This window comes from Oncorhynchus gorbuscha, linkage group LG08 (genome assembly GCF_021184085.1).
Source record: "Oncorhynchus gorbuscha isolate QuinsamMale2020 ecotype Even-year linkage group LG08, OgorEven_v1.0, whole genome shotgun sequence".
In the NCBI taxonomy this organism is placed as follows: domain Eukaryota; kingdom Metazoa; phylum Chordata; class Actinopteri; order Salmoniformes; family Salmonidae; genus Oncorhynchus; species Oncorhynchus gorbuscha.
This window is the reverse complement of record NC_060180.1, coordinates 66,707,875-66,726,015: the sequence shown is the minus strand read 5'-3', so window position 1 is coordinate 66,726,015 and position 18,141 is coordinate 66,707,875. Positions and strand designations below refer to the sequence as shown.

General features: G+C 44.2%; 1 protein-coding gene across 23 annotated transcripts in view; it reads right to left on the bottom strand.

Moving 5' to 3' along the window:
• The window catches only part of LOC124042060 (kinesin-like protein KIF1A), a 52,102-nt gene extending 36,122 nt beyond the window's left edge, over nucleotides 1-15,980 (bottom strand). For 21 of the 23 annotated variants that reach the window (XM_046360347.1, XM_046360356.1, XM_046360353.1 and 18 more), the window contains exons 1-4: nucleotides 15,667-15,980; nucleotides 13,741-13,930; nucleotides 7,086-7,159; nucleotides 6,396-6,578 (exon numbers count right to left, since the gene is read on the bottom strand). In XM_046360347.1, coding sequence (XP_046216303.1) covers nucleotides 6,396-6,578; nucleotides 7,086-7,159; nucleotides 13,741-13,846 — 363 coding nt within the window. In that variant the 5' untranslated portion in view covers nucleotides 13,847-13,930; nucleotides 15,667-15,980. The remainder of the gene's footprint in view (nucleotides 1-6,395; nucleotides 6,579-7,085; nucleotides 7,160-13,740; nucleotides 13,931-15,666) is intronic. The other 2 variants (XM_046360370.1, XM_046360371.1) reach the window with 1 other exon arrangement.
• Nucleotides 15,981-18,141: the final 2,161 nt, after the last annotated feature.

Here is an 18,141-nt window from a genome sequence, read left to right as displayed (position 1 = left end):
AATAAGCAATTTCATAAATGTGTCAAGTGCAGCGTATGGTTGCTCCTCATTGCACACCACAGACCAACAAATATTCTTTAAATCAACAACATAGGAATCAATACAAAACTTATTGTATGACCTCTTATACACTATATTAGGGCCAGCCTTTGGAACTTTGGTTTTCCTTGATATGGTTATTAAAAACCATATTGTATTTGTCACAAGCTCCGTATACAACAGGTGTAGACCTTACAGTGAAATGCTTACTTACAAGCCCATAACCAACAATGCAGATCAAGAAATTGTTACGGCTTTCCTCCTCTTCGTCTGAGGAGGAGTAGGAGAGATCGGACCAATGCGCAGCGTGGTACGTGTTCATTATGTTTATTTGCCTGAACACCAAAATACAAAATAACGACGTGAAGAAACAAAAACCGAAACAAACGTGTGGAACAAACACTGACACGGAAAAGAATCACCCACAACTCAAAGTGAAACCAGGCTACCTAAGTATGGTTCTCAATCAGGGACAACCATGCTACCTAAGTATGGTTCTCAATCAGGGACAACCAGGCTACCTAAGTATGGTTCTCAATCAGGGACAACCAGGCTACCTGAGTATGGTTCTCAATCAGGGACAACCAGGCTACCTAAGTATGGTTCTCAATCAGGGACAACCAGGCTACCTAAGTATGGTTCTCAATCAGGGACAACCAGGTTACCTAAGTATGGTTCTGAATCAGGGACAACCAGGCTACCTAAGTATGGTTCTCAATCAGGGACAACCAGGCTACCTAAGTATGGTTCTCAATCAGGGACAACCAGGCTACCTAAGTATGGTTCTCAATCAGGGACAACCAGGCTACCTAAATATGGTTCTCAATCAGGGACAACCAGGCTACCTAAATATGGTTCTCAATCAGGGACAACCAGGCTACCTAAATATGGTTCTCAATCAGGGACAACCAGGTTCTCTCAGAGACAACCAGGCCTAAGTATGGTTCTCAATCAGGGACAACCAGGCTACCTAAGTATGGTTCTCAATCAGGGACAACCAGGCTACCTAAGTATGGTTCTCAATCAGGGACAACCAGGATACCTAAGTATGGTTCTCAATCAGGGACAACCAGGCTACCTAAGTATGGTTCTCAATCAGGGACAACCAGGCTACCTAAGTATGGTTCTCAATCAGAGACAACCAGGCTACCTAAGTATGGTTCTCAATCAGGGACAACCAGGCTACCTAAATATGGTTCTCAATCAGAGACAACCAGGCTACCTAAGTATGGTTCTCAATCAGGGACAACCAGGCTACCTAAGTATGGTTCTCAATCAGAGACAACCAGGCTACCTAAGTATGGTTCTCAATCAGGGACAACCAGGATACCTAAGTATGGTTCTCAATCAGAGACAAGCAGGCTACCTAAGTATGGTTCTCAATCAGGGACAACCAGGATACCTAAGTATGGTTCTCAATCAGAGACAACCAGGCTACCTAAGTATGGTTCTCAATCAGGGACAACCAGGATACCTAAGTATGGTTCTCAATCAGAGACAACCAGGCTACCTAAGTATGGTTCTCAATCAGGGACAACCAGGATACCTAAGTATGGTTCTCAATCAGAGACAACCAGGCTACCTAAGTATGGTTCTCAATCAGGGACAACCAGGATACCTAAGTATGGTTCTCAATCAGAGACAACCAGGCTACCTAAGTATGGTTCTCAATCAGGGACAACCAGGATACCTAAGTATGGTTCTCAATCAGAGACAACCAGGCTACCTAAGTATGGTTCTCAATCAGGGACAACCAGGCTACCTAAGTATGGTTCTCAATCAGGGACAACCAGGCTACCTAAAGGATACCTAAGTATGGTTCTCAATCAGAGACAACCAGGCTACCTAAGCATATGGTTCTCAATCAGGGACAACCAGGCTACCTAAGTATGGTTCTCAATCAGGGACAACCAGGCTACCTAAGTATGGTTCTCAATCAGACAACCAGGCTACCAACCTAGGCTATGGTTCTCAATCAGGGGACAACCAGGCTACCTAAATATGGTTCTCAATCAGGGACAACCAGGCAACCTAAGTATGGTTCTCAATCAGGGACAACGATTGACAGCTGCCTCTGATTGAGAACCATACCAGGCCAAACACAGAAATCCCAAATCATAGAAAAAGGAACATTGACAACCCACCCAACTCACGCCCTGACCATACTAATCAAAGACATAACAAAAGAACTAAGGTCAGAACATGACAGAAATATAGTTAAGAAAATATTTAGTAAATAAACTAAAGTAACCAATAAAAAGTAACACAATTAAATTACATAACAATAACGAGGCTATATACAGGGGGTACCGGTACCGAGTCAATGTGTGGGGGTACAGGTTAGTCGAGGTAGTTTGGGGTAAAGTGTAGGTTGGGGTAAAGTAACTATGCATAGATAATAAACACTGAGTAGCAGCAGGAAGCTTGGTCCCAGTGATGTACTGGGTCGTACGCACTTCCCTCTGTAGCGCCTTACGGTCGGATGCCGAGCAGCTGCCATACCAGGCGGTAATGCAACCGGTAAGGATGCTCTCGATGGTGCAGCAGTATAACATTTTGAGGATCTGAGGACCTATGCCAAATCTTTTCAGTCTCATGAGGGGGAAAAGGTGTTGTCGTGCCCTCTTCACAACTGTCTTGGTGTGTTTGGACCATGATAGTTTGTCGGTGATGTGGACACCAAATAATGTGAAACTCTCGACACGCTCCACTACAGCCCTGTCGATGTTAATTGGGGCCTGTTCGGCTCTCCTTTTCCTGTAGTCCATGATCATCTCCTTTGTCTTGCGCACATTGGGGGAGAGGTTGTCCTGGAAACACACTGCCAGGTCTCTGAACTCCTCCCTATAGGCTGTCTCATCGTTGTTGGTGATCAAGCCTTCCTGGCTAAATTCCCAATCTGGCCCTCAAACCATCACGGTCACCTAATAATCCCCAGTTTACAATTGGCTCATTCATCCCCCTCCCCTCCCCTGTAACTATTCCCCAGGTCGTTGCTGCAAATGAGAACGTGTTCTCAGTCAACTTACCTGGTAAAATAACAGCTAAATTTAAAAAAATACCACTGTTGTGTCGTCAGCAAACATAATGATGCTGTTGGAGTCGTGCTTGGCCACGAAGTCGTGGGTGAACAGGGAGTACGGGAGGGCAGTAAGTACACACCCCTGAGGTGCCCCTGTGTTGAGGATCAGCGTGGCAGATGTGTTGTTGCCTACCCTTACCACCTGGGAGCGGCCCATGAGGAAGTCTAGGATCCAGTTGCAGAGGAAGGTGTTTAGTTCCAGAGTCCTTAGCTTAGCGATGAGCTTTGAGGAAACTATGGTGTTGAATGCTGAGCTGTAGTCAATGAACAGCATTCTCACATAGCTGTTATTTTTGTCCAGGTGGGAAAGGGCAGTGTGGAGTTGGGGTGGTATGCGAGTTGGAGAGGGTCTAGGGTTTCTGCGTTGATGGTGTTGATGTGAGCCATGACCAGCGTTTCAAAGCACTTCATGGCTACCTTTGTGAGTGCCACGAGGAGGTAGTCATTTTGGCAAGTTACCTTCTTGGGCACTGGAACTATGATGGTCTGCTTGAAACTTGGGAATTACATACTCGGTCAGGGAGAGGTTGAAAATGTCAGTGAAGACACTTGCCAGTTGGTCTGCTCATGCTCTGAGTTCATGCCCTGGTAATCCGCCTGACCCCGTGGCCTTGTGAATGTTGACCTGTTTAAAGGTCTTGCTCACATCGGCTACGGAGAGCGTGATCACACAGTCTTTCGGAACAGCTGGTGCTCTCATGCATGCTTCAGTTTTGCTTGCTTTGAAGCGAGCATTAAAGGCATTTAGCTCATCTGGTAGGCTCGCGTCACTGGCAGCTCGTGGCTGTGTTTCCCTTTGTAGTCCGTAATAGTTTGCAAGCCCTGCCCTGCCACATCTGACGTCAGAGCCGGTGTAGTAGGATTCAATCTTAGTCCTGTATTGACACTTTGCCTGTTTGATGGTTCGTCTAAGGGCATAGTGGGATTTCTTATAAACGTCCGGATTAGTGTCCCACTCCTTGAAAGCCGCAGCTCTAGACTTTATGTCAGTGTGGATGTTGCCTGTAATCTATGGCTTCTGGTTGGGATATGTATGTACAGTCACTGTAGGGGCGACGTCGTCAATGCACTTAATGATGAAGCCAGTGACTGAGGGGGTATACTCCTCAATGCCATTGGATGAATCACGGAACATATTTCAGTCTGTGCTAGCAAAACAGTTCTGTAGCGTAGCATCCGTGTCATCTGACCACTTCCGTATTGAGAGAATCACTGCTACTTCCTGCTTTAGTTTTTGCTTCAGGAGGATAGAATCATGGTCAGATTTGACAAATGGAGGGCGAGGGAGAGCTTTGTATGCGTCTCTGTGTGTGGAGTGAAGGTGGTCTAGAGTTTTTTTCTCTGGTTGCACATGTGACATGCTGGTAGAAATTATGTAAAATTGATTTTAGTTTGCCTGCATTAAAGTCCCTGGTCACTAGGAGCGCCGCTTCTGGATGGGCATTTTCTTTTGCTTATGACCTTAAACAGCTCGTTAAGTGCGGTCTTAGTGCCCGCATCGGTTTGTGGCGGTAAATAGACGGCTATGAACAATATAGATGAGAACTCTCTTGGTAGTGTGATCTACAGCTCATCATGAGGTACTCTACCTCAGGTGAGCAATATCTTGAGACTTCTTTAATATTAAAGATTGTGCATCAGCTGTTATTGACAAATAGACACACACCCCTGCCCTTGGTCTTACCACACGTAGCTGCTCTGTCCTGCCGATGCACGGAAAACCCGGCCAACTCTATATTATCCGTGTCGTCGTTCAGCCACGACTCGGTGAAACATAAGATATTACATTTTTTAATGTCCCATTGGTAGGATAGTCTCGGCCGTTCATCCAGTTTGTTTTCCAGTGATTGCACATTGGCCAATAGAACCAATGGTAGTGGTGATTTTCTCACTCGCCTACGAATCCTAACAAGGCATCCCAACCTTCTCCCTCTGTATCTCCGCCTTTTCTTCCCGCAAATGACAGGGATTTGGGCCGGGTCTCCGGAGAGCAGTATGTCATTTACGTCGGACTCATTTGCCCAGTTCAAGGTGAGTAATCGCTGTTCTGATGTCCAGAAGCTCTTTTCAGTCATAAGAGACCATAGCGTCAACTTTATGTTCATTACTAGTTACAAACAATGCGAAAAAGCACACAGAATAGCAGTTGGTTAGGACCCTGTAAAACGGCAGCCATCCCCTCTGGTGCCATTACTATATTGTGATCACTACATCCGATGGATTTGGATACTGCTTTAAAGCAAATTTCTGCAGCATCAGTAAAGATGTGATCAATACATGTTGATGATTCCATTCCTGCGCTGTTTGTAACTACACTGGTAGGTTGATCGATAACCTGAACAAGGTTGCAGTTACTAGTTACAGTTTTCTCTTGAGTGGGCAGCCTAATGAAAGCCAGTCAATATTTAAATCACCCAGAAATTATACCTCTCTATCAATATCACATACATTATCAATCATTTCACATGTTTTCCAGATATGGACTATTAGCGCTTGGTGGTCTATAGCAGCTTCCCACAAGAATGGGATTCAGGTGAGACATATGACCCTGTAGATCATGAATATAAACCGCAACACCTCCACCATTGGCATTTCTGTCTTTTCTGTAGATGTTATAACCATGTGTTGCTACCACTGTATCATCAAAGGTATTATCTAAGTGAGTTTCAGAGATTGTCAGTATATGAATGTCATCTGTTACTAATAAAAATGTATTTCATGAACCTTGTTTCTTAAGCTACATATGTTCACATGGGCAATTTATTTTGCACTTTTCTGTGATACTTGATTGTTTTCATTGCTTTCCTGGGATGCTTAGCAGAAGTAGACATGCTCATATTATTTATGTTAGTGCAGGGTGTGCTGCACACAGTGGACTTCCTACTAGGGCACACCAGCTCAGTGCTAACAGTTTAACTCTGGTTTATAGGCACATGATTACTGCATACAATATATGTAGGATGAGCAGAGACATTCAGGTTAAGAGCGACATAAATTAGGTTACTTACATTGTGTCTACCAACACACAAGGGGTAATGTACATTTGCTGAAGCATTATGACAACTCAGCGACACAATGGTAGGGATTAACTGAGCTGGGCTTGGGTCATTGAACACAGCAATCAGTATGTATTATGAATAAGAGGCATTTCTTTGGCATAAACCTAAATGTGTTTTCATAGTTTCAGTATTTGACATGTACGTGATGAAGTAACTATAGATTATGATGTCTTTACTACATTTAGTCATCCATCCATTTTATCCATCCATCCTACCAGAGGGATGATGCCTTGCTGGTCCTTCTGGTCCTGCTTGCCCATCATGGTGTAGCTCTTCCCAGATCCAGTCTGGCCATATGCAAAGATACACACGTTGTAGCCCTCAAAGGCATGCAGCAACATCTCCTCTCCAATGTCTTTGTACACCTGCTTCTGTGAATGATAGTTGATGTCGTCCGGCTGAAGAGAGAGAGAGAGAGAGAGAGAGAGAGAGAGAGAGAGAGAGAGAGAGAGAGAGAGAGAGAGAGAGAGAGAGAGAGAGAGAGAGAGAGAGAGAGAGAGAGAGAGAGAGAGAGAGAGAGAGAGAGAGAGAGAGAGAGAGAGAAGAGAGAGAGAGAGAGAAAGAGAGAGAGAGAGAGAGCAAGAGAGAGAGAGAGAGAGAGAGCAAAGGAGGAGAGAGAAACAGAGAGAGAGCAAGAGAGGAGAGAGAAACAGAGAGAGAGAGAGCAAGAGAGGAGAGAGAAACAGAGAGAGAGAGCAAGAGAGGAGAGAGAGACAGAGAGAGAGAGATTGAGCAAGAGCGCAAGAGAGAGAGAGAGTGAGAGAGGAGAGCGAAAGGGATTGAGTTTTAATACACCTTTATTAAGCAATTACAGAGTAAATTCTGACCTCATGACTTGCATGATCTTTAAATGCACAACATTCAAATTCAAGTCTCTAGTGTGGGACTTGTGTGGCAAAACTCACCGTGGTATGTGACCAGTAGGAGTAGTCGAAGTTGAAGCTCTTGTTCTCCTTCGGCTGTTTGGGGTTTAGGATCGCTGAAAGGACAGACAGGAAGGAAACAAAGGTTAGAAGTATCCAAACCAAACCCAGAAATCTACACCAAGTAAACTATTGTGATACACTGTATATGGCAGACCAGATATATAATATATTTGGCTGACTACATACAGAAGTGGAAAATGCATTGTCATCATTTCAGGAAGAATTGTGGAGCTGGTAGAATCTGAAACTAGGCCTGGCGTTTGTGGAAAACTGAGCAAGTCCGTCTCTGTGAAAGCTTTAATGGCCAAGGCACAGAAGCAGAGAAAGCACCTGGCAGCAGCTGGTGCCTGTGGCCCTTAGAGGTAATGCAGCGATTAGGTTAATCTGAGCGTGACTGATACAGCCGCATCATCAGTGGTGTCTGACCAATCATGATGTCACTTTTGTCATAGACTGGGGAATGTACTCGCGTGCATGTGCTAGTCAGAACTAGGAAACTGACATTTTCAACTTGCAAGCACGTGAACGCGGCTAGAGTACATTCCCCAGTCTATGACATAAGTGACATCATGATTGGTCAGACACCACTGATGATGCTGCTGTATCAGCATTAGGTATTGATAGAGATATGTAGGCAGTCACAGGAAGGATGTAGGCAGTCACAGGAAGGATGTAGGCAGTCACCGGAAGGATGTAGGCAGTCACAGGAAGGATGTAGGCAGTCACAGGAAGGATGTAGGCAGTCACAGGAAGGATGTAGGCAGTCACAGGAAGGATGTAGGCAGTCACGGGAAGGATGTAGGCAGTCACAGGAAGGATGTAGGCAGTCACATGAAGGATGTAGGCAGTCACAGGAAGGATGTAGGCAGTCACAGGAAGGATGTAGGCAGTCACAGGAAGGATGTAGGCAGTCACAGGAAGGATGTAGGCAGTCACATGAAGGAAGTAAGCAGTCACAGGAAGGATGTAGGCAGTCACAGGAAGGATGTAGGCAGTCACAGGAAGGAAGTAGGCAGTGACAGAAAGCATGTAGGCAGTCACAGGAAGGATGTAGGCAGTCACAGGAAGGATGTAGGCAGTCACAGGAAGGAAGTAGGCAGTGACAGAAAGCATGTAGGCAGTCACAGGAAGGATGTAGGCAGTCACAGGAAGGAAGTAGGCAGTGACAGAAAGCATGTAGGCAGTCACAGAAAGCATGTAGGCAGTCACAGGAAGGAAGTAGGCAGTGACAGAAAGCATGTAGGCAGTCACAGGAAGGATGTAGGCAGTCACAGGAAGGAAGTAGGCAGTGACAGAAAGCATGTAGGCAGTCACAGGAAGGATGTAGGCAGTCACAGGAAGGAAGTAGGCAGTGACAGAAAGCATGTAGGCAGTCACAGGAAGGATGTAGGCAGTCACAGGAAGGAAGTAGGCAGTGACAGAAAGCATGTAGGCAGTCACAGGAAGGATGTAGGCAGTCACAGGAAGGAAGTAGGCAGTGACAGAAAGCATGTAGGCAGTCACAGGAAGGATGTAGGCAGTCACAGGAAGGAAGTAGGCAGTGACAGAAAGCATGTAGGCAGTCACAGGAAGGATGTAGGCAGTCACAGGAAGGAAGTAGGCAGTGACAGAAAGCATGTAGGCAGTCACAGGAAGGATGTAGGCAGTCACAGGAAGGAAGTAGGCAGTGACAGAAAGCATGTAGGCAGTCACAGGAAGGATGTAGGCAGTCACAGGAAGGAAGTAGGCAGTGACAAAAAGCATGTAGGCAGTCACAGGAAGGATGTAGGCAGTACATAGTAGGCAAGAAAGTCGTAAAACAATGTTTCAGTTGAACAGAAGAATGCGTCAGTAGCTATGTTTCCATCTAAATATTCTAAAATCTGCATAGAAAACGCACAGAAATCCACACACAAAATGTACTTTTTCACTTATGTTTTCATGTACAGAATAAAAATCTAAAGGTCAATGTATTTCCATCTCAATTCAGCTCTACCGATAGTTTTGTCACAAAAACTGTTGAAATTAAATAGCAAATGTGTCTACTCTGGTCTTTGCACGTGCACTCTAGCCAACAGCTCACAGGTAGGCTGTGCGGGAAGTCTAGTCTACATGATGACATTATTATGGATAAGAGTGAGAATATTTTTATTTGTCAAACGCAGTCAAGCATCAATCATCATGTCACCAAAAATCAGACCCTCAATATTTATTGGAAAGGAGCATCAAGATCACTGTGCACTTCCCCACCTTGTGAAGTTCATCATAACTTATTTAATCTGTAGCCTAATAAACTGCATGGTTTCCTGAGTTGTAGTGTGAGGACCACACACCATATCATTTCGTAACTCCAAGTTTACTTCCTATATGATGGTTATTATATCAATATTTGCTCATAAAGGCGTGTCGACTGCCATTATCAACTAAATTCATTTTACAGACACAAAAAGATCCCACCATATCGACTCAACAAATTATCTGTCAGCATTTATATAATTGCCCTGAAACTTCCTGTTTCCATCACAGCTGTCGTGACTTTTTTTGTTCATAACAAATTACTTTAATCACATAGAAACTGTAGATGGAAATGTGGTTACAATCCCTCAGTGATACAAGACAGATGAGATTTCTGCAAGCATTCCCATCCTAATAGTCTAAAGTTCCTTGAAATAACCATAGAGTGGAAGCAACCGGGAAGAGGATGATGCTAGCTGATGTTTACATGGTAAACAGTACAATGTATTACCTTCACCAAAGCAATTTCAGAGATTTCCAGAGATCTAACCTAATCTGTACTGTCATGACGTTGGCCTTTTTGGGTATAGCAAGCCATCCCCCTATTTTCCCTTGGTGCCCCGATTTCATAGTTAATTAGTTACGTGATTAATCAGTTGATCGCATAGTAACTAATTACAGAGGATCTTTGATAAAAACTATCAGTCTTCAGTTAATGATAGTAAAGACGCGAAAGTACCATGCCAAAGATTGTGGGAATGAGGTCATAAACAGACCCGCCGACAGGCACAAAGCAGATGAACAAGACACACCCACACACACATCAGCTGACTCAGTGTCTCAGCTCAGACAGAAACAACGAGGCCTATTGGACCCTCTGGGTCGAGGGATAAGACGCTCTAGAGGTCCACACACACAGACACACTCGGTTCTGACTGGACCCTTTGTTTCACTTCCTATGGAGATGTGTTACATGCCCCACTGCCCACCGTCACATTGCTTTCAAGCGTGTATTTTACAACCATATTCAATGTCATATCGTCAATGTCTGATGAAAATCTCTTCTCTTCAAAACAGAAGCTTTTCTTGACCACATTTTCCCATGAATGAGCATAAAAATATGAAACTTCAGAATGATTATTTATTTATCTAGGCAAGTCAGTTAAGAACAAATTCTTATTTACAACGACAGTTTAAGAACAGTGGGTTAACTGCCTTGATCAGGGACAGAACGACACATTTTTACCTTGTCAGCTTGGGGATTTGATTTAGCAACCTTTCGGTTACTTGCCCAACGCTCTAACCACAAGGCTACCATCTTGGTCCTTGGTCCGAGAGTCATGAAATGTTCAGAGTACATTGGGGGGAATTACTGCTCTCAACAAATTTAAAACATTTCAAATGTAATGGCAAAAAAAGGAGTTACAAGATTTTTCATCAGACCGCAACAATATGAGATCATCTCCTGAAGGCCCAATCTAAATCAGACCATAATAGTAAATATTTCATCAAACTGTATTTATTATTGTCAAGAACATATTTGCCTGGAGTTATCAGACTGGAAAATGATGTATATCACAATGGAAGGCCTTTCTGTTACGAATAAATGAGTGAAGAGGTGTGGAGTCAGGCGCAGAGAGCAAAAGATGTGGGGAAAACACGCTTTAATGTCCAGGAAATATAACATGAACAAAGGTAGGAAAACAAATGAACAGAAATATAAACGGACAGCGCGAAACCCAAAAAGCAAACAAAATACACTCAAACACTGAACAGACGAACAAGCCCGCACGAAACAGAAGCGGGCTGAACAAACTTATATAACCCCACCCTAACAACCAAACAAGAAACAGGTGATACCAATCAGACAAAACCAAAGGAACACAGAACAACGGATCGGTGATAGCTAGTAGACCTGCGACGACGACCGCCGAGCGCCACCCGAACAAGGAGGGGAGTCACCTTCGGTAATATTCGTGACACTTTCAAGGATTTGTCACGCCCTGATCTGTTTCACCTGTCTTTGTGCTTGTCTCCACCCACCTCCAGGTGTCACCCATCTTCCCCATTATCCCCTGGGTATTTATCCCGGTGTTTTCTGTTTGTCTGTTGCCAGTTTGTCTTGTTTGTTCAAGTCAACCAGTGGTTTGTCCCAGCTTTTCCCCAGGCTCTCTTAAGTCTCGCCCTCCTGGTTGTGACCCTTGCCTGTCCTGACTCTGAGCCTGCCTGCCATCCTGTGCCTTTGCCCCTACTCTGGAGTACCGACCTCTGCCTGACCTGACCCTGGGCCCGCCTGCCATCCTGTGCCTTTGACCCTACTCTGGAGTACCGACCTCTGCCTGACCTGACCGTGGGCCTGCCTGCCGTCATGTGCCTTTGCCCCTACTCTGGAGTACCGACCTCTGCCTGACCTGACCCTGGGCACTGATATTCGACGATTAGGCCTGACTCGCAGTCAGTCGGGATTCCAATTCATCCCTAAGGTGTTCAATGGGGTTGAGGTCAGGGCTCTGTGCAGGCCAGTCATGTTCGTCCACACCGAACTCAAAAAAACATTTCTGTATGGACCTTGCTTTGTGCACGGGGGAATTGTCATGCAGAAACAGGAAAGGGCTTTCCCCAAACTGTTGGATTCACAGAATCATCCAGAATGTCATTGTATGCTGTAGCGTTAAGATTTCCCTTCACTGGAATTAAGGGGCCTAGCCCGAACCAGGAAACACAGCCCCAGACCATTATTTCTCCTCCACCAAACTTTACAGTTGACACTATGCATTGGGGCAGGTAGCGTTCTCCTGACATCCGCCAAACGGTGAAGCGTGATTCATCACTCCAGACAATGCGTTTCCACTGCTCCAGAGTTCAATAGCGGCGAGCTTTAGACAACTCCAGCTGACGCTTGGCATTGCACATGGTGATCTTAGGCTTGTGTGCAGCTGAGCTGTTGTTGCTTTTAGACGTTTCCACTTCACAATAACACCACTTACAGTTGACCGGGGCAAATCTAGCAGGGCAGAAATTTTACAAACTGACTTGTTGGAAAGGTGGCATTCTATGACGGTGCCATGTTGAAAGTCACTGAGCTATTCAGTAAGGCCATTCTACTGCTTTACATAAGTATTCACACCCTTTGCTATGAGACTCGAAATTGAGCTCAGGTGCATCCTGTTTCCAATTATCATCCTTGAGATGTTTCTACACCTGTGGTACATTCAATTGATTGGACATGATTTGGAAAGGCACACACCTGTCTATATAAGGGTCTACAGGTGACAGTGCATGTCAGAGCAAAAACCAAGCCATGAGGTCGAAGGAATTGTCCATAGAGCTCAGAGACAGGATTGTGTCAAGGCACAGATCTGGGGAAGGGTACCACATTTCTGCAGCAAGAACACAGTGACCTCCATCAGTCTTAAATTAAGAAGATTGGAACCACCAAGACTCTTCCTAGAGCTGGCCGCCCAGCCAAATTGAGCAATCGGGGGAGAAGGGCCTTGGTCAGGGAGGCGACCAAGAACCCGATTGTCACTCTGACAGAGCATTTATGGTAGAGTGGCCATTCGGAAGCTACTCCTCAGTAAAAGGCCCATGACAGCCCGCTTGGAGTTTGCCAAAAGGCACCTAAAGGACTCTCACACCATGAGAAACAAGATTCTCTGGTCTGGTGAAACCAAGCCTGAATGTCAAGATTCACGTCTGGGGGAAACCAGGCACTGCTCATCACCTGGCCAATAACATCCCTATGGTGAAGCATGGTGGTGGCAGCATCATGCTGTGGGGATGTTTTTCAGCGGCAGGGACTGAGAGATTAGTCAGGACCGAGGGAAAGTTGAACGGAGCAAAGTGTAGAGAGATCCTTGATGAAAACCTGCTCCAGAGCGCTCAGGGCCTCAGGACCAGATTGGGCGTAGGTTCACCTTCGAACAGAACAACAACCCTAAGCACACAGCCAAGACAACGCAGGAGTGGCTTCGGGACAAGTCTCTGAATGTCCTTGAGTGGCCCAACTAGAGCACAGACCTGAACCCGATCAAACATCTCTGGAGAGACCTGAAAATAGCTATGCAGCGACACTCCCCATCCAACCTGACAGAGCTTGAGAGGATCTGTAGAGAAGAATGGGAGAAACTCCCCAAATAAAGGTGTGCCAAGCTTGTAGCGTCATACCCAAGAAGACTCAAAGCTGTAATCGCTGCCAAAGGTTCTTCAACAAAGTACTGAGTAATGGGTCTGAATACTTATGTAAATGTGATATCCGTTTTTTTTTTAATACATTTGCAACAAAAAAAATCTACTTTTTTATCATGTTATTCAATTACTACCATGCAACTGCAACAAAGATAACTCAGACGTGCAAGTGCCTTTTGCATTTTCTTACAATACTAGAAATGTCTTAAAACACCAAATATCCAATGCTCACTTGTGGTGTTCCCTGTCATCTGGATGATGCACTTGCTCTCCTTCCCGATCTCTCGAGAGTTGAAGGGGCGGACCCGGACTGCCACTTTCACTGAAGCCCCCGCCATGCTTCCTGTCAGTGGGGGGCGACGTGTTTATAGAGGAGTTCAGTCAGGAGGGGAGGGACTTGTTGCCAGGTAGACACCTGACACCTGTGGAGAGGGATGTCATGGTGAGATAAAATCAGATCTTCATTCAGAGCTTCAACTACTTTGTAATGCTATCATCTAACATAAAAACGGGTAACAACTTTACATAACCTGCATGGTTGCATTATGATGCAGTTATAGTGCATTGAAAGACTTCATGAGGACCTGGCATCTTATAATGATCCTGACTAAATGCCAGCCAGTCACCTTGTTTTTAGTAGCACTGTATGGTTGTAGTCTAGGCACATATATTTCCGTTATGAATTGACTGCTAGATGACATACAGTGTTTCTTATTCTGGAAGAATCACATGACAAGAAACACATGACATGTTGTCATTGTCTACTTATTGCACACAGAATGAAGTTCTCCTAAATCTATTTTTGACAACCACAAACGTAGACTAGGCAGCCCTACATGCTGCGTCATTCGCCACCTCCTCAATGAATTCGGATGACCCACATCATCACCTGCACTTCATGAATCAATGTATCGGTATAGTTGATTTGCCTACGATACATCATGCCATCATCACAATGTAGGGCCTCCTTCTTACTTTTTTTTCTTTAGTCGGGATAATTCAAAACCTAAAATTAAAATATTCTCAATAAATTGCGTCATTTTAGTCGACTATAAACTAGTACATGCTGGGGTAAACATTCTAATCTAGGCTATCTAAAATTAAAATGGCTGCTTTCATCGTAGCGGACATCATTCCTTATTTTTCTCCATCCTCGACGGACCTACTTACAATGGGCGCGTCTACAACGCTGCAGCTCACAATGCCGACGTTACTGCACCTGCCTGAAGAGTCATAGCCTAGGGGTAATAATATGTAGCCTAACTGAGGCCTGGGTCTGTTGTCCTATATTGACCAAAAAATGTACCACCCATTACAAAATGGGTTGGCTTGTTACGTTTCATGAATTCGTTGATTCTACAGACATCAATGTCCACTCGACGCAGCAGCTAAAAATCTCAGTCATATCATTTTATATGCACACTGTCAGACAGAGCATCATAAAACCTACAGCCCGAAAAAATAATGTAATAAATACAGAAATGACATAATTGACATGGATATTAAAGTGACAAATGTTAGTAAGCAGCAACCTAGTTCGTGGTTTTTGTTTACACTCGAAATGACCCAACATTCATAATGTAAATATTGTTATAATAATAATATAAATAATATAAATAATATAATATCTCCACCATCTAGCGCTGCCGCACCTCAAAGCAAACGCACTGTCGAAGCAATTTAATATAGGCCATCACTCAATTTACTGCTAGGCTATTCGCCCACTGTAGAAATCAATGTCATTGAATTCCTCCAGACATAAATGAATCCCTGCAACACATTAACAAATTCATGATTATCAGATTTAGTTTATTTTGGACTGTGGATCTGATCAGAAGCTATTGACAAGATGATTCTATACATTTAAAAACAATTGTTTCACAATGTCTAATCATGTGGATGCCAGTGTTCCTCATAATAACAACACATTTAGTTTACATTGTCCAAATAATCCAGACTTCATGCATAAACATGTCGCAGTGCCCTTTTAAGATCCTTGTTTACTGCCCCAAGATAAGGAAGAAGAGCCTCAAAATGGCCAATCCAAACAGACAACCATGAGGAACAACAACACCGTTGGTTCCCCACTGCGTCAACTCAAGACCGTGATCAGAAACAACATCTCATCAGAAAAGAACAAAAACTCAAAATGTCTTACCAAACCACCTCGAATTCAACAACCGCAGTGGGTTCCTCCTTGATATGTTTCCTTCCGTTAATATCAGCTAACAGCTTCCCTCAGTGTATCCATGCAGGGAGTATCCGCTTCGAGCAATAGAGAGAAACGGCGAGAGCTAGACCACCCCAGTCAGGGCTATGGCTGGGTGGGTTCTAACAACAGGGCCTGGTACACAGTGGTGCGTCAGTCGGTCTGCCAGCCAAGGGTAGGGGAGTGAACGGGGAGGAGAGAGAGAAGGGGGCTAGACTGGATTAATGCAGGAGGAGAGCTCAGAGAGAGAGAACGTCCTATACGGTAGGTCCAAAAAAAATGGTGCTGATGATGTCAATGATGACATCATCAGCATCATCGGAGTGGAGCAGGTAGAGAACAGTGAAGCAGCGCAGAGAAGGAGGGGGGTGAGGGAGGGAGGGAGAGAAAGGAATGGGAGGGGTAGGAGGAGAAGACCAGGTTGAGGGCGGAAGCATGCAGGTACCAATGGGAAGCCCCCATTATACAAAGCACAGATCATTTGAGGTGATGCAGATCTCATTGGTTTCTCACTGAGCTAAACAGTAGATAGTAAGGTTGTAATTCTATACCTACAGTACTACAACAGAAATGTATCCACTGGCTGTCCAATGAATGAAGTCTTTGTTGTTCAAGTTCAAGTATTTAGCTGTGTGGGCAAAAGTTAACAATATAGGCTATTGTTTCTCATGAATATGGTTTCTTTGTCTAGTGACCACAACAAATCTATGTTATTATACTGGACTGTAACGCTATTACAGAGTAGAGAGCAGAGATATGTTAATACATCTTCATAGAAGTAAGCATGTATTTTATTGTATTTGACATGTTCATGAATGATCTATGTGAAGGAAACATATTATACTTGAATGGGATTTTCCTCCCTCCAAGATACTCCTCTCTTTTCCAAGATATTCCACATAAACTCTTTCATCAAATCAGTTCACAAAGTAATCCATTTGAATGAACAGGATCAAACGTTGATCACATACCCTGTCAGAGCCTGGTCATAGAGGGTCATAGAGGGAGCTGAGGAAGGTCAAATAAGCTCTTGGATTGGACCCCATCTGCTGGACAGCTGTCAATATTACATAAAGCCAACATACACTGAGTGTACCAAACATTAGGAACACCCCCCTTTCTTTTTTTTGCGCTCAGAACTACCTCAATTCATCGGGGCATGGACTCCAGAAGGTGTCAAAAGAGTTCCGCAGGGATGCTGGTCTATGTTGACTCCAACGCTTCCCTCAGTTGTGTCAAGTTGGCTGGATGTCCTTCGGGTGGTGGACCATTGTTGATACACGCGGGGGTGTTGGGGTTGGGGAATTATTTTATTTTATGTATCTTTCGGGTTACTGCGGAGGGGATCTTGGAGGGCTGGTGGCCTGGCTGATAGGTCGCTGGTTCCAGTTCCCGTTTTTGACCTTGTGGGAGATCTGTCGACGTGCCCTTGAGCAGGGTGTTTAACCTGGTTGCTTCCGTGGGTCGCTCTGGATGGGAGTCTGTTAATGTAACTGAATGTAATGTAAATGTTGAGCGGCTTCACTGCAGGTAGATTGTATGTTTCAATATCCAATTAAAATAAAATAAACAAATAAAAAAGAAGGGATCATAGCTTTCAACTGGATTCACCTGGTCAGTCTATGTCATGGAAAGAGCAGGTGTTCTAATGTTTGTACGCTCAGTGTATATAATGCATTATGATGTGGTAATAATGTATTGTAAGACCTGCCATTAGCAATGTATGACTTCCTTTATCATTTCTCATTATCCTCTCCTGATGATCACACCTGTCACGTTCTGACCTTAGTTCTTTTGTTATATCTTTGTTTTAGTATGGTCAGGGCGTGAGTTGGGTGGATGGTCTATGTTCTTTTTTCTATGTTGTGTTTATGTGTTTGGCCTGGTATGGTTCTCAATCAGAGGCAGGTGTCGTTCGTTGTCTCTGATTGAGAATCATACTTAGGTATCCTTTTCCCACCTGTGTTTTGTGGGTGATTGTTTTCTGTTTAGTGTTTGTCACCGTACAGGACTGTTTCGTTTCATGTCATTCTCTTTGTTATTTTTGTTTTAGTGTTCTGAGTTTAATAAATATCATCATGAACACGTACCACGCTGCGCATTGGTCCTCCGATCCTTCATACTCCTCAGACGAGGACGACGAACGTTACAACACCTCTGTTGCTCTTCTGTTCATCGGATAAGGAAAGACATTATTTAGACAAACAGTTGTTACTCTGTCACATTATCTGGACACGTGTCAGCAGATTCAGAAGATGTTACACACATTAACATTGCGAGGAATATAACTATGGAGGAATATAACTATGGAGGAATCTAACTATGGAGGAATATAACTATGGAGGAATCTAACTATGGAGGAATCTAACTATGGAGGAATCTAACTATGGAGGAATATAACTATGGAGGAATCTAACTATGGAG